Source organism: Larus michahellis, chromosome 7 (assembly GCF_964199755.1).
Source record: "Larus michahellis chromosome 7, bLarMic1.1, whole genome shotgun sequence".
NCBI lineage: Eukaryota > Metazoa > Chordata > Aves > Charadriiformes > Laridae > Larus > Larus michahellis.
Window position 1 is genome coordinate 19018516 of NC_133902.1, and position 16394 is coordinate 19034909.

Here is a 16394-nt window from a genome sequence, read left to right on the forward strand (position 1 = left end):
GAAACTGAGTCAGTCGTATGACAGGAAGGAAGGTGGCAAGCCATAGTGTCCCACAGAAATTAAGCATGCTGCAGAAAGTTCTTCTCAACCTGAGGCGTCTGCAGTAGAATGGATGTTTCAGTATAATTTCACTTCAGAATGGAATAATTCCACTTCAGAATGGAATTCTGAATGGAATAACTTCTTTATGTGACTGCTTTATTCCCGAGTGAAAGTGGGATGTGTTTTGGGTTGAGACCCTGGGGTTTGGCCACACACATTCAAGAATATGCTAGACTCTTTCCTTGGGCTGCCAGTAAGATCATTTTTTCATATGCCCCAACCATTGAGATACCTGGGTTACGGTGCACTCCGCCTCGCTCTGCCTGTCCCATGCTGGTATTCACATCCTTTTTTTTTATAAATAAGTTTCACAGAATCGCAGAATGATAGGGGTTGGAAGGGACCTCTGGAGATCATCTAGTCCAACCCCCTGCCAGAGCAGGGTCACCCAGAGCAGGTGGCACAGGAACGCATCCAGGCGGGTTTTGAATGTCTCCGTCTCTGGAGACATTTTTCCTTCAGAAAGACAGCCTATATGGAGAGTTCTCCAAAATACAGGAGTCTCAGCTTCAGCCCTTCTACACAAAGCCTTGCAGCATTAATAGACAAGGCAGAGGTCTGAACGTGAGCTCCTGCATCCCAGGTGCATGATGACGTCCTTTTTATCCTCCCTTCCCCACTGGACCTTAGCTTCCTTTCATGTCCCATGAGCTCGGTGACCGCAGCAGGCACTGCCAGGGGCAGAAGCAGGGATTCGCCTGTTTGTGAGCAGGCATGGAGCTGAGCTGGAGCTCTCAGCACCTTCGTCTTTTGGGGGGGCCATCAAGGCTTGCTCAGGGATGCAGGCACTTATGGCTGCATCGGCAGGAGCTGAGTGGCAGATCCAAGTACGGTAGTGGTATCAAAGAACTATTGAGGATGTGGATGTGAGGACACTGCTAACAGAACAAGTGGCCCCCGCCTCCCTTGAAGGAGAGGGAGGCTCTCCAGCAGGACCACTGGACCAGCCTCTGTGGCCCTCGCAAGAGAGGAACTCTTTGTTGAGAAAGAACAGGGTCTCCTTGAGGATTAAAGGCAAGGCCGGGTGCAGAGTGAGGATTGTGAAGTTCAGAGAAATAAAGCAGACAGGAAGAGCCCATCGACAGTATCTGGCCTGAGGAAAAATATTCTGCTTGCGAGGAGGGGAAACTCTGCTCTTGATAGCATTTATTACAGTGCAAGCCCTGTTTTTCATGGGAAAAGACTGCACTTGTGCTGGCAGCCGTGTTCATGTGTCAGCTCTCTTGTGGTTAGGCTCTTTCTCTGTTGCATGACAAACCCTCCATCTAGTGCAAAGTGGTCGATTCATCCCAGTCCCAGTGTCTCTGCAGACAGAGGAGCCCAGTGAGGTCTTGGATGGACGAAGACGGGGACACCCCCGTCCTCTTCAAGGGCCAGAAACCCACTTTCATCTACTTTTGATATTGAAAGTGAAATGCTGCATCCCTGGACTGAGATCACCTACTTATTATTCTATGGGACAGGATTTGGGCTAAATCCTGTGGTAGGAAGTTTGACCTTGCAGCCTTTGGTGACCACAGTGTTTTCCTCCTTTTTCAGAACATGGTAGAGGAGTGTGACACCGCAGCAGTGACCTCCTTGATCCAGTCCCACCTCCCGGAGGCTTATCTCAAGGAGGATATTGGTGGAGAGCTCGTGTACGTGCTTCCGCCTTTCAAGTCCACAGTCTCAGGGGCCTACCAGGCGCTTCTCAGAGCCCTCGATACCAGCTTGAGTGATCTCAGCCTTGGTTGCTACGGGATTTCAAACACCACCGTGGAAGAGGTACGAGCTCAGGATCCGCTCAATTTAATGAAATGTTATGGAGATCAACTTCACAGCACTGCGTAGCTCTGCTTTCTGGGCTAGACAGTGGCATGTTTTCAATGTGAGAGTTGCAGGCAGGGAAAGAAGGGGTTTGGTTGTTCGCTGTGTTACGCTTACGAACATGTGAGTGTGCAGATGTGTTCGTAAATCTATACATATACTAATACACAAAGCGTACAGCTGTCTCACCTTGCTAACAGCTTTTTGGCATTTTACCCAGAAAATGAGATGCTGGAGTTGGACTAAGGAGAGAGGGCAATGATGTGTTTCTCTTTGAACTCTTCTCCTGGTCTCCGCGAACCTGGGTTTGTCTACGGGTGCAGTCAGTAGGGAGGGAGGTAGCAAACTGGCTAAGTGATAAACTTCAGTGTGGATGCTGTATTGTACGAATGAGTCATCTGGTGCATCTCGGCACCTGTCTGTCCACGGGAAATCTCTGGTCAAATAAACACCAACATTTGGTTGCGTCAGAAACAAAAAGTAACTTTAAATGATGAGCAGTGAGGATCTTTGCCTTGCAGAAAGGAGGGAGGGAGGTTTTTACCTTGCTGCTCAGAAATTCTTGCTTGCTTTTAAGGTGTTTTCCTAAGGCAGCGAGAATGAGTTATACGGCACGTACCATGTGCAGCTTGGGTGCCACAACTGTGCACGCTCCCAGCATGTAGGCAGCCGGCATTGTCAGAGGCTGGAGGGGAAAACATCCCAGGGAAAGAGCTCTCCTTGTTCCTTCACTAGTGCCGTGCAGGGAGAGCCGCCAGTGCGCTGCTCTCTGTGTGGATGTGGAGGGAGGAGACTTATGTAGGGCTGGAGCTGACATGCAGCTTCGTTTACACCTACTCAGTCACGTAGCAGGTGGAATGAGGGCAAGGTAAGTCCACAGGGCAGCTGCAAAGGTTTAAGAATCCATTGCTGCAGCAGGAGAGAGACACGATGTGACAGGGAGCTGGACAACAATAATTTTATACTGGGAAAAAAAAAGTTAAATTTCTCTGCAGAGCACAAAGGGAACAGAAAGAGTATTGTAATTCAGAATTGATACACCAACTACAGCTACAAAGTAGGAGAGTGGGTTTTGATTATTGTTTTGGTAAATGGAGTCATTTGGACCAATTTTCCTTCATATTTTCTTGCTTTATAGGTGTTTCTCAATCTGACAAAAGAGCTAGGGAAGGACCAGCAAGAAGATGCTGAACTGCCCCAACAGCTGCCTGGAGCCAGTGATCAAATTGGCAGTGACGAAACATCTATGAGCACGGATACCTTCACAGAAAGAGACGGTACTAAATTTCCTCCAGCTTTTATTCCAGATTTGTCGCAGAGGCAGACAGTGACAGATGGACTGATTTGAGCTCCCTGTCCTCTTTCTTTGTTGAAAACCACATTTCACCCAACCAGGAATCACAAAACCAATAAATCACTAGAAGTACAACACTCAACAGTTGTTTAGATCCACTGGTTTGGAAAAGTCTGAAGCACAGAATAAATTACAGAGGGGTTCTGTTTGCATCCACCTTCCTTTAAATTGATCCAGATTTTAATCTAATCAAATACAACGTGTGGGTGAAAGAGCAAATGTATACCTCTGAAAGTAATTGCTGTAATTGACGTAGGGGATTATTTCTATGTAGCTACTAGAACTGGAGAGAAGCTTTGTGGAAACCCCTAAGCCTGTTGCAAAAGCCGCACAGCTCTGAGCTGGGTCCTTCTCTGCTTGTTGCTGTGTCCCAGCTGCTGCAATACGCTCAAACAGCTCAGACAGTGGCAGAAATTCATGTTCAGAAGACAATGAAGCTACAAGCAGTAGCCCTGAGGGTTTGAGAGCTGCAAATGGTGGCATGGCCCAAAAATGAGTAAAAACCGGGCTGAACAACCTTTCACATATTTTTGCTTATGAATACACCATTTATAGTTAGGGAAGAAGATAAGGGACAACACAGAGGTATTTTCATACTTGTTTCTCAAAGCTGACCTGTACTGTAAATGTTACTGTAAACAGTAACTCATACGCGTAGAGAAGTGGTTTGTGTCACCCCTCATGAGACCACTGAAAAGGATTTGCTTCGTGTTGGGTTATACAGGTTGATATTTCATAAAGTTGGAATAGGTTGCACAGGGTTTGGCTCTGCTTTCAGTATGCCACAACCCAGTCCATGCAAATGATCAATTCATTTGTGTGCCTTGTTTTCTTGTTTCAGAACTAATTCTCTTATTGATTTGCCTGCTTTCTAAATTATGAAATTACTATAAGAATCCTCTTATTAGACCTGCTTTCTAAATTATGAAAATTTTCAGTTTTCAAATATAAAAGAATAATATGTTTTCCTTGTAAGCTGCAGCTGGGAAAGTAGGATGTAGGTAACTTTTTGCATCTAGAAGCCTGTGTTCCTCTTGCAAGATCTCAAAATGAATTCACTACATGTATGCATTTGAAATTAAACAAAAAACTGGTGTTACATGAGTTTATGACTCAAAAGCCAAAATCTGAGTCCTGTCCCAAGCCTGACCCTTTCATTTGTTCCATAGCAGTTTTGATTTGCCATCTGTAAAGGAGTGCAGGAAGGTAAATCTATTCCCAGGGTACTATAACCATCAGTTCCCTGCATTTCACAACTACTGATCCATGACAAAACGCGTTCTTCTTTTGTACCCAGATCAGCTCCTGATTAGATCCAAAAGCCTGCAGGGTTTGCCGTTGCTGCTTAAGAAGACATCGGCTTTGTTCATCAAGAGGTTCCACCATACCCGGCGGGATGTGAGAGGCTTCATCGCCCAGGTCATCCTCCCAGTCCTCTTTGTCATGGCTGCGATGGGACTTGGGACACTGAGAACTAAGGAGACCGAATATCCCGAACTGATGCTTTCCCCCTCTCTGTACGGCACATCCGACCAGGCAGACTTCTTTGGGTGTGTGGTCTTCTTTATGATCCTTAAACCCAGTTTACCATCAGGATTATTTCTAAGCAGACCTCGTGTAAACATGTTACACAGATAGTAGGTAGCTATTTTATCTGTGTAGTTGTTACGCAGATAACATATAGAAATCCTGCTCCTAAGGGGTCTCTCAGGGAGATGGCTTGGCTCAGACCAGCAATCAGAAAGCTTTAGAAAAGCAACCTCTCAGTTGGAATTAACTATGAAATGTGAGGAATATTCTTTGTGTTCCCCATTGGAGTCCTCCAGCCCTGTGACAGCCATACTGCCCCAAAGGGATTTTCTTAATATATATACACTCTTTCCCCAAAGTGAAACAGAGGTCCCCACATCAGTCATCTCCAATGTTACAGCTCTGGGATCAAATTCTATCTGCCTGGCTGACTGCCTGCATCGCCCTCTCCTGCCCGGGCCCCACTAGTCCAAGGCACGCAGTCATTTGAAGGGCATGCGCTTTTTCAGTGCCATTAAAAGATGTCACCACGGCATTATTTGATTGTGCTTAAAAATCCTATCACAAAAATTATTATAACTTGTATCATTCTGATTTCATGAGGTGAACTGCTGTCTTTCTCCAGTGGTTCTCAGTTTTAAGTGAGAAATACAAAATTCAGCTCTAAAGCAGATCTGCTCTTAGGTGTTCTTTCCACTTCAGTCCTGCTAGGTTGAGGGAATGAGCCAGAACTGCATGTCTGAGTGAGTCCTCTGTTCCTAATGTTCTCCGCTTCCCCTGATGGATCTTTGCTAGAGAGCTGGGTCAGAAGCAAGAAGCATCTTCTTGAATGACCAAAACCAAACAGGCTTCACAAATGAGAGCTGACTGAGACAAAACTGGAAGTAGTGCCTGAAAATTGCAGTAGACGCCTTTTCCCTGGAAAGAGAATCTTGCTTGTCCAAAAGTTCATCAGTATCTTGCTTAGATCTAGAGGCAGCAAATCACTGGAGTAGCTGTGCAGCTCTAAGCGATGAGCGGTCCTTTTAAACCTGCCCTCATATACTGCATGTGCTTAAGCGGTTTGCAAGGCCAGCACCACAAATAACCATTTATTTAGCATCTTAAATAAATCCTGTTTCATTCAGACAGCTTTCCTCAGCTCAGTGGTAGTGGAAGCACCTTGAACATATTTCATTTTTCTTCTTTCTTTTTTTTTCCTTTGTTAAATCTTAGGAATTTTAATGAAACCACAGATGCTTTAGTTGCTTCGATGCTTGCATTCCCTGGAACGGATAACACATGCATGAATGAAAGCAATTCGTAAGTAGTTCTTGGTTTTCTTCCATTTAAATTCTCAATCTGCAGGAGAATTGACATAGCACGATTAGCCATTAGATCTTAATAACCATCTTTCATCATCTGCAGAATTTTCATCCATTGGTGCCACATGCAGAGAAAAAAAACCCTTTCCTGCCCCTCTTCAGATTGACTTGCAGCCTCTTCCAGCTCATTAGGAGATGGCCAACTGGCCTTTGGCAGGCAGGCGCAAACTTGCGCTGCTCGCAGACTTCAGCCGGCGGGATGCGAGTCAGTTCTGAGCAGGGAGCTGTGTAGTCACGATTGGTGTGAGGCAGAACTCAGCCCTGCCGAGAGCCTACGTGGCTCCCGCGCGGCTTGGAGCGAAGGCTGGCATCTGCCAGCACAGAACTGTAGATATTCTTGAAACCAGAAAACTACACTGTGCTTTAAGGCTGAGACTGCGACTTCCACACAGTCCCAGGACCTTGACGCTGGTGTTTTTTGCTTCCCTCAAGAAGTATTCACCACCACGAGTGGTCTCCTTTATTACTTTGAGGAGCAAGGGAGCTGCTTTGGTGGTGGCAGGATGCGAGCAAACTATTCTCAGATCTGGGATGTAGGCCTTACCTCCCCAATAATCCCAGTTATAACACTGAGCCCACCTGGAAAGTTCTCAGCATAGCTTTTGTTATCTGTATCTAAAAGCTGCGCCATGAGGGCTGGTTTCTTTTGGGCTCTGCAGATAAATTTTCAAGGAATTGGTAGCAAAAGCCTGGGCAGGCTTGCACGCTTATGCATGTCGCGTATCTGCAGGCAAATATTTATGCCGAGCAGTTACAGCAACTGCCCAGTCAATGCAGTCCATCGCAGGACTCCCCAGTTACTGCGATGGCAATAGCCCTTATTTCTGCATTGTAAAATGATTTTGGCCTTTGCGTGCTAACTCCTTAAGCTGTCTACTGTGGGAATGAAGTGGTGTCCGGGTTCCTTCTAATCAGCTGAAGAACGCCAGGCACGGAGAGCAGCAGCGAGGGCTCTCTGCCGAGAGGCACTGACGGCAGCGGGAGGATGGGTATTCCCTGAAGCACCCAGGGCTGACAAGGAGGTCTGCTTTGCTGCTGAAGCTGCTCGCTGCCATCCTTGCTGTCATTAAACACGACAGCAATTAGCATCGTTTGCACACCTGAGCACAGAGAACCTCAGAGGAAAATGTGTTCATTTGCAGGCAGTGTTTAAAGGAGGACATGCTTGGCCCATGGATTATCAGTGGAAACCAGAGAACTAAGTATTCTGCCTGCAACTGCACAGATGGCATCCAGGTAATTTGAATAAACCCAAAAGAGAAGGAGTTTGGGGGATACTTGGGGTGTCTTGTATGTTGGGAGTGGTTTTGTGGGCAGGAATGGTATGAAGGGGAACTCAGTGTTTGGATTCCTCCTGTCTCTCTTTGGCCTGGTCGATTTTGTACACTGGTTAACCACTGGCTGCACCAGTTTGGGGACAGGAAAGGAAACAGCATCCTCAGAAGATTCGCATGCTCATATATCTGCCTTCCTCCCCGTGGTGGGAAAAGGTTTAACGGTGGTTTTGAATGTGGTATGATTGTCCCATTTAGCAGAGGTGAAACATGTGTTCAAGAGGAAAATTGCATTTTATACAAGCACTGTCATTATATGAAAGCACAGCTATTATTGCTGTTTGCTCTTCAGAATTCAACTTTATGCAAAGTCTAGATCTGTCTGCTTTTACTCTGCTCCTTCTTATAAATAGTAATGATTAATAACATCAGTGATTTGCATTGTGGTGGTACATACAGAACTAGATATGGGCACTGCTGGGCTTTGCGTCTGTATGTGCACATGGGGAAGAGGCAGATTCCACCCCAGTGATGCTACAATTTTACAGTCCAGTTTGAAGTTGAGCTCTCCTCCTTCCAGTGCTCTTCACCTCTCCAGCTTTTTTCCAGTAGGAGATCAGACTCAAGGTGCAACGTGATGACATTTGTTAAGATAAAGCATGTCCTTAGTTGAATGTTCCTAGTCATTCCTTAAAATGCAGTTATTTTATGTGGTTTTTCTGGGCATACACTTAATTTCATATCATTGAAAGTATCGGCATCATTTTTCTGGTAAGTCAGGATAATGTTTGAAGCCGATTCTCACCTCTAGCAGGCACAGGCAGGTGTTCCTCAGCGAGAAGGAAGCTATTTTGTGTATTCTGATGCAAAGTTATGAAGCGATACACAATGGGGGGAGGCCAGGGGTTTTGTTATGGACAAGCTGAAAGAAGTAGCCAGCATACTGTCTGGTAGGACTAGGACACTTCAACCTTATGAAACAGTCGATGTGACTTTGCCCCTCAGCATGTTCAATTATATATTCGGGACTAATCCAAGGTTTCTCTGAAGCTCTGGAAAATCTTCCCAGTGACTGACAGTAAAGCGAAAATGTAGAGTGTAGCTGCTGTGAAATGCAAGATGAGAATTTGAGGTTACCACGATGTTTTCTGCTCCGTGAGTTGTTTTGCCCTCTGCTGTTGTCTGCGCAGTCACTCTGATGCTGCGCTAAGTAGGATCAGCCTTAATTCAGCAAAAATCTTCCAACATAGCATGAAGCACATTTCAAGGTCTCACTGATGTCAGTAGAACTGAAGTGTAGATTTAAGCAAAGGTTGTTTCTAGGCACCTTGCTAAATATGTTCAGGACGGCATGCAGGATGTGTGCCGTGTGGCTCTCTACCCTGATTTGCAAATCATCAGCTTCTGTAGGAATCAGTCCCAGCACCAGAATGTCGCCATTGTGCCTGCTCTCAATCTTGTCCTGATATGCTAGTTTTTAGTTAAAACACAGACACCAACATTCTTGTTCATTTGTCTCCACTCAGACATGTCCACAGACGAACTACACTCCCCCTCACAGAAGGACCTTCTCCACACGGACAGTTTATAACCTCACGGGGCACAATGTGGAGACCTACATTTTGGCAACTACCAAAGACTTCCTGCAAAAACGGTAGAGCATAAACCTCCAGTTCTTCTCTGAATGGTACCGGGAGCAGCCTTTTATACATGTCATATCCATTGGGCTTGAAGAGGTGACAGTGCAGTAGGGGTTGAGAAAGGCCTCCCTGCATCTGGTGAAAGGAGGTAAAACGTCCTGCAATTACGGAGTTAAAGATAAAGGTCTGTGCAAGTGCTCTGCTTGATCATAGCAGAGATAGCCTAGGGATAACATGTCAATCACCTCGTAAGCTGACAGTTGGATCCACAGACAAGTCTTTGTCTGACTCAGAAATGCTTAAAAAGAGGAAAGTCTGACACAGTCTGTCATGAGGTAAACCCTGGGGAGAGACTTTCCTCCAAGTCTGATTCTCTGAAGAGCCTCAGTGTGTGCTTCACTTCAACAAGTGCGTCTGTTCTGGTGAAATTAGAGGCTGAACGTTTTCTTGCACCGTGGGGTTGTTAGGGCTATTAGTGTGTCTGGAATCTGCAGCACAGCTGTGCAGCGTGTCTTGGGGCAAAAATAGCCTGACATTATGGTTGTCAAGGAACGTGTTCATCTGCCATTGATTTAAACTGAGCTGCTCTTCTTCTGGGTAAGAAGCAGTCATTGTATTCCAATGTGGTAGGCGAGCAAGTTTGGAGTCCACATGGCTCCAAAATATTTCTCAAATGGAGGCTTTCAGCACAGTTTTGTGATAGTGCTGACAAGTTTCTGTTTCCATCTTTTCCCCCAAGCAAGGACTCTGGCAACTGGGTTAAGTTCTTTGAAGTCAAGCTAGAATTAACTGGGGTGACAGTGGCATGCTAACATGCACCAACCGAAGGTATTGAAGCTTTTGAATGAGGATAACAATGCATTTCCCTCTGCTTTTCACTCAGGTATGGCGGCTGGAGCTTCGGGCTGCCTTTGACAACAGATCTCCGGTTCGATATCAGACCGGTGCCCCCCAACAGAACATTGACTAAGGTAACTAACCTCTGCCTGCTCATCCTAGCACGGGCAGCGTGGGACCCAGAAGAAGTGATGTTGAGTTCAGGGCTATTTCAGAAAATAAAGCAAAACCCTCTGAAATCTGCAGCTTCATGTGGGAGGGACTTGTAGTTCGTTTCCTTTCTTCTCCCCATTCTTCTTTATTGGCCTGACTTATCTTGCTAGCAGGAGACAATTTTTCTGCTGTCATAATTTTATTATACAGAGGTGAAAAGATCAATTAGTAGCACCTTTATCTCATGACAGAATGTATGTACCTTAACTAGGGCTGGCTGCTGGATTCTGATATACCCGTTTCTCTGTTTCTGCTCAGTGAAAATGTTGTAACGCATCAGCGTTAAAAGCACCGAGGCTGAAATCTGAGGTAGCAGGGAAATGCAAGAGAGTTGAGAAAGTCCTGTGATCCCATTGCAAAACCTACCAGGAGGGTGTTCCTGCAAGAGCAGTGGTGTTTTCAGAGGTGGCTCCAAGAAAAGGGAATCACAGGGTTTATTTTTTCACTAACACTCAGAGCTCACGTAATGAATTTGCAGGTATTTTCACCCCACCAATCTTACAGCTTCATTTTAGATCTGAAAGCATTGCTTTTTGTTTATCACATGTCAGATTTAATATCCAGAAACCTTGATAGCGTTGGAAGCAGGGCAGACTCTAGTCCTTGCTCTGCTAGGGCAAGCAGAATGAAATCACTGAGCACGCGGCACTTGGGGATATGCAAAGGTGGATGCTGTGGGCTGTGTTTAAGCCTCTAACCTTAATAGCCTCAGCTCTCTGTCCTTGGGTAGGTAACTTACACCGCCAACCTGGGTGCTGTGGGTTCTGCCTAAAGCCGGTGATAGTAAATCTCCCCAAAGTGCATGTCCTCTGATCTGACTTTTTCCCCTCAGTCCCCAGGGTTTATCGTGGTGTAGGTAAGAAAAGTTATCATGAGGAGGGAAAGGCTGTTGCTGAATGAAAAAGTGACGACTGGCTACTTTCTGCCCAAAAGCAACCTTCTTCTGTCTGGCTTTCAAGGGATCTTAGACATTTGACTGCTTAGCCTTCTTTGGGAGGTCTCCACCACTGGCGTTCATCAGATCTGACCAGCTTATTACAGAGAAGAAAACAAGTGTCTGTATGCTTTATGTCACATACCCAGCTACTGCTTCTTTCTTCTCTCCCAGAGGCAAATGAAGCTGATGGGACTGTTGTGCTGAAAGTGAAATGTGCTTTTATACTCATTTGGTACTTGATGTGGTTTAATCATTGGACATTAACTTGTAGAGATTATGACTTTAGATAGCAACACGGAATGATTCATTTGTGCAAGCAGAACAAACCAAAATGTTACTAGTAACAGTTTCTCTCCCAAATTCTTTCAATTTCTCAATTGTGTGCAGGTGTGGTATAATCCCGAAGGTTATCACAGCCTTCCAGCCTATCTCAACAGCTTGAACAACTTCATTCTTCGAGCTAACTTGCCAAAAAATGAGACTTCCAGATACGGTAAGTGTCCCTTTACATGAGCAAATAATTTCTCCCCTTTGGGGGGAATATCCTGGTTCTGATGAAATCGATGAGAACACTTACCTTGACTTCAGTGAGGCCATTTCTTTATTCCCAATGATGCAATTGCTTTAAAAACAGAATTGAAAAACATGAATAAATCACATATTTCATTTGTTTTTGTCAAAGACTCAGGGGAGATGGAGAGGGAAGACCCCAGCTCCTATATAAAATACTTCCTTCATCCAAAAAATGCCAATGGTTGCTATTTGATTTATTGCCTGTCATCATGGTACCGAAATAGCTGTCTCTTGAGAGGTGCCCATTAGTTACGCATCAGAAGGGTACTTTAGATCATCTCAGGGGGTGGTTTAGATTAGTCAATTTTAATATGTCACCCTTCTGCTGAGAGCAACTCAGGATGCGTGGGTATGTGTATGTTTGTGTTTGAGAGGGTGAGATTAAGTGAGAAACGTAATTTTCAGCTATATTTTCCCTCTGACATGCGACTTACGCAGATTCCAAGGAGTGTTAGCAGCCCATTTGGGGTTAGCAGTTCTCATGGCTTCTCCTCAGTAATATAATGCAGCAACCCAAATTCCTGACCAGGGCACCCTATCTTTACCATTTACGGCTCAGGCCACATTTTGGGTGCAGCGTGGGCACAAATATGTCTATGTATAAATAAGCCTGTCTCTAGAGGTTGGAGGGGGTGCAGGCAGAAGAGAAAGATTTATGTTGATACCATTTCGAGAAATCTTATAGAGATTTATGGGATCTGACAAGAGTAGCAATTGTGTGCAGAAATGCCCTACCGATTGATTTGCTTTGAAAAATAGGGCCCTTCCAGCCGTGTCCTGGTCACGCCTGGCCCCCCCTCCAGGTGACAGTGACACAGGTGACGGTGTCTCTTTGCTCATAAGACTATTCCTTACTGATGTGTCTGAATTTAACTGTAATAGAAAAGGCATCTGATCTGAAGCTTTGAGTGTCGTGCCACGAATTAAAGCAGCAGCAGAACGCTGATTACAAGTCGACACAGCATGTCTTTCTTCCCACCTCCGCATCCCGATGCACCAAAACTCCCCTCACAACAAGCGAAATCAGTGCCTCGTCCCCCCTGCCATCCTAAAATACCCACCGCCTTAAACCTTCGAGATCTGCAGCGTGCCGTGCAGGTCAGAAGGTTCAAGCTTTTCGGTGTGCACTGCACGAGCGGATCACAAAGCTGCAGCCCCTGTCCGGGTGCGGAGAGAGGAGACCTGAGCCAGGCACTTGCAGCGGCAGGAACGTCCCAGAGCAGCTGAATTATTAAGCAGTGAAGCTTCTTGCTCTGTCTCTGTATTCCCAACACATGCCGTAGCGAGAGCAAAGGCAGGAAGTTCGTGTGAACAGTCAGAAAGTTTTCACAGGGAAAGTTTTCTACCAGGAAAATAACAATTTTCAGTGGGAAAGAACAGTGGCAGTTTTTATTCCATCTGTCCTGCTACTTACATATTTTTGGAAAGAAATGCTGAGTAGTAAATGACCAGACAGATAATTCTCCGCTTCCCACTAATAATCCAAGCCGTAGAATGGGGGAAATAAAATGAATGGATGAGGATTGCTCCCCCGGGGTAGTGTAAATCCAGTTTGAAATACAATCGAACAGACGTTCTGTGTGGTATGTTCCTGGCAGCTAAATCTATTTGTTGTTGTGACAAATAAATGACAGTTTAAGAACCATTGAAATGGCCAGATAAAAGTGTGTTGTCATTTCAGCAGTTTGAAAGAGGTGCCAGTCCTGCTTTAAAGATTTGACTTAGACTGCGTATATTTTTAAAAAATACATAAAAAGCTTTTTACCCTGTCACTAAGCAAGTCATAATAGCTTTGGACTTATGTATATTGTGCTTTCTCTTCTCTCAATCCCAACCAACAAAAAAGAGAAAGCATTGAAATGGAAATTGTGACTCCTAGCCTAAGCTTCAGTAAAGGAGAATGGCTTTATAGGGAAGTATTAGCAGATTAGACAGACGGCATCTTTCTTTCTCTCTCTCTCTCTTTTAGAGAAGGGGAACATTTCCTGGCTGTTTGTGTGTGGCTTTATCAGCAGCCCAAGATTTTAATTCCGTTTCTCTCCCTGATGACAAGAATGAGTTTTTCGTCCCCCTCCGGAATGAATTTCCTATGAAATCTTCCCTTTCAAATTTATTTGCTCAGTACGGCATTTGCTCAGCTAAACCCGCAAGTCTCATCCTTTATGGCTCCCATGTCGGAATGCTCGTTCTTAGAGAAAATAGCCCAGAATAGTTCTTCCTCGTATAACCGCTGAAAGTCAGGCACCTGGCTGTAAGGAGCTTAAATTTCAGAGGTGGTGTGTTCTAGCAAATCTCTCTGGATTTAATAGCAGCGCGAGGTGCTCCAGCACTCCCTGAGAAGCAAGGCATTTACTTAGTTGCCTAAATACTGATTGAGAACCTCGTTTTTAGGCACATTAACATCTTAGCCTAAACCCTTTCTCAGGTGCCACAGTCTTAGAGTCTGGGCTGGTATCTTGGTGGGACCAAGGCAGAGACCTTCACTGGAGGTTAGAACTGTCCCACCAGAACCCCCCAAGTTCCTCGTTTTATTAGAAAACACTGGTTTTATAGGCACAAATTGCCTCCAAACAGCAAATGCACTGTGATGAATAATAGTAGTATATTTTGGGATAGATGTTCTCCTTGGTAAAGAAGTACTTAAACCAAATCTTCTGAACATAATGCATGTGAGCAGAAAATTGTGCCTGATACAAACCCATTTTTAAGGGATCTTTTTGGAAAACATCACACGGGGCTTACTAACACAGTAACTAGATTTTTTGCTAGTTCCCGTGGACAAAATGATTCTTTTTTTTTCCTAGCTGCATAAGACGGAATAGTTCAGAATTAACCCATTGCCAAACTGGGAACAACAGTGCCTGTAGCTTACTTGGGTTTACGGTAGCATCTCAACAGATGTGCGTATTGAGAAAGACATATATCAGGAAGATAAGAGTTGTAGAGAAAGCCAATAGGGAACCATTTGTTTCTGATGATAAAAGAACAAGTGAAATGCAGTGAGATCATCAAGCAGCAACTTTAAAATGAAACATATCCACCAGTTTTGAATGCATCCATGTTGAGGAATCCAACTTAAAATATATGGACCCATGAACGTGTGCCTAATTTTAGGTGTGGGAGTGCTCTTACTGAGGCGAATGATACTGTCACCCAGATGGTAGATGCAGAAACAGGGCCTGGGGTTTGTATTTCAGATCTGCTGTGCGTCGAAGTCAAGTCATAGAAAAAATTCTCAAAATTCTGCCCAAGATCACACCGAGATGACAGAGCAAAACCCAGCTTTTGATCTGCTTTTCTTCTCTATTCACAGTCTTCTGTATTACTGTCATTCTCAGGAACTGGTGAAGGAAGCTTTAAGTTAGCCACGTTTTCAACTTCTTTTCTTTTTGTTCTTGTAGGTATTTTCTTATCAGCTCACCCATATCCTGGAGGACAGAGTCAAGAACAAGTAATGTAAGAAGATTCATTTGGCTGATGCCTGAATTGTTTAGCTTCAAAAGAAGCAAACCAGCTTCTTGGAAACCATAAAGCAGCCTAAATTACTGAATATCTTTCTCTAAATGATCAAACTGCTCTCTTCCTTGTCTTCATTCCCCCTATGCAAGAATAGCATCCTGCTTGCCACAGAGCTGCCAGATCCCCGTTAGGCTTTCTTTGTAGAATCCCATATAGATGTGGAGGTCACAGTTACAGCATCACACGTTTTTGTGCTTTGGCACAATAATAATAATTACATAATTTTCCCTTTGGCCTTTCCAATCAATGCTATGGCATGGTGTTATGAGTCAGTGCTGTGAGTCCTTTTAGCTGGGCGTAATTACCATCAGCAAAAGATGCTGGCACAGAATCAGGACCTCTCTGCTGCTGAGCTCTAAACAATGCCTGTGCGATGAGGGAAATCTGCCACTTTGACTCACCAGAGACATCTTTCTCCACTTTCTCCCCAGGCTCAACAGCTTACTCGACATCATAGTCTCAATGTCTGTTTTGGTTGGCTACTCTATCACAACGGCAAGCTTTGTGCTCTATGTGGTCAAAGAACATCAAACCAAAGCCAAACAACTGCAGCACATTTCAGGCCTCGGGATGACAAGCTATTGGGTGACTAACTTCGTTTATGACCTGGTAAATAATTCATGTTCTTAAAGGCACCAAGAGTAGCAATACACAGCAGAGGAAGAAAAGTTCTTTATTTAAAGCTGGTTGCCTAGACTTCTTAATATTATTACTACCAAGAGTGTTATGTAGTAATTGTTCTCCAAGACACTGAAGACTATTAAATGTGAACCGCAACACTGGATTTTGCTAAGCGAAGGCATTCCTTCTCTCTCGAGTGTATGCAAAACACTCAGCACATTTGTACGAGAGCAACGCAGAACAGGCCAGAGCTTGATTTCGGTTTTAACATGCAAGCAGCAAGCTGCTTTTCTGTTAGCTTGCGGGGCTAGATTCGCATGTCTTTACGCATCTCGGGGAAGGCTTTGGGGCTTGAGGCTACAGGCATTTTGGAAACCCTGGGAGTACGGGGTGTGACATTAGCTGACATCTCACAGCTGACAGTCCCCCGTTGAGCAAAAATCCATTGCTGGGTTGAATGCTCTCTCTAAGATTGTATATTATGAAGGCTTTTAAGCCAAGGAAAGCTACTAATGCAGCTATATGCCTTCCAGAACCTGAGCAAGTGCCCTTCTACAGTGCTGCACTGCGCTGTATAGATTTACCACCTTGTTCCTATAGATAGTTGAGCTCCCCAGCACTGTG

At 44.8% G+C, this 16394-nt stretch overlaps 1 protein-coding gene across 2 annotated transcripts in view; it reads left to right on the plus strand.

The window, feature by feature from the left end:
* The window catches only part of ABCA12 (ATP binding cassette subfamily A member 12), a 100402-nt gene that overhangs the window by 71678 nt on the left and 12330 nt on the right, over positions 1-16394 (plus strand). For both annotated transcript variants that reach the window (XM_074595567.1, XM_074595568.1), the window contains exons 33-42: positions 1642-1866; positions 3047-3185; positions 4560-4812; positions 6008-6094; positions 7299-7392; positions 8957-9084; positions 9954-10041; positions 11445-11550; positions 15032-15086; positions 15581-15758. In XM_074595567.1, coding sequence (XP_074451668.1) covers positions 1642-1866; positions 3047-3185; positions 4560-4812; positions 6008-6094; positions 7299-7392; positions 8957-9084; positions 9954-10041; positions 11445-11550; positions 15032-15086; positions 15581-15758 — 1353 coding nt within the window. The remainder of the gene's footprint in view (positions 1-1641; positions 1867-3046; positions 3186-4559; positions 4813-6007; positions 6095-7298; positions 7393-8956; positions 9085-9953; positions 10042-11444; positions 11551-15031; positions 15087-15580; positions 15759-16394) is intronic.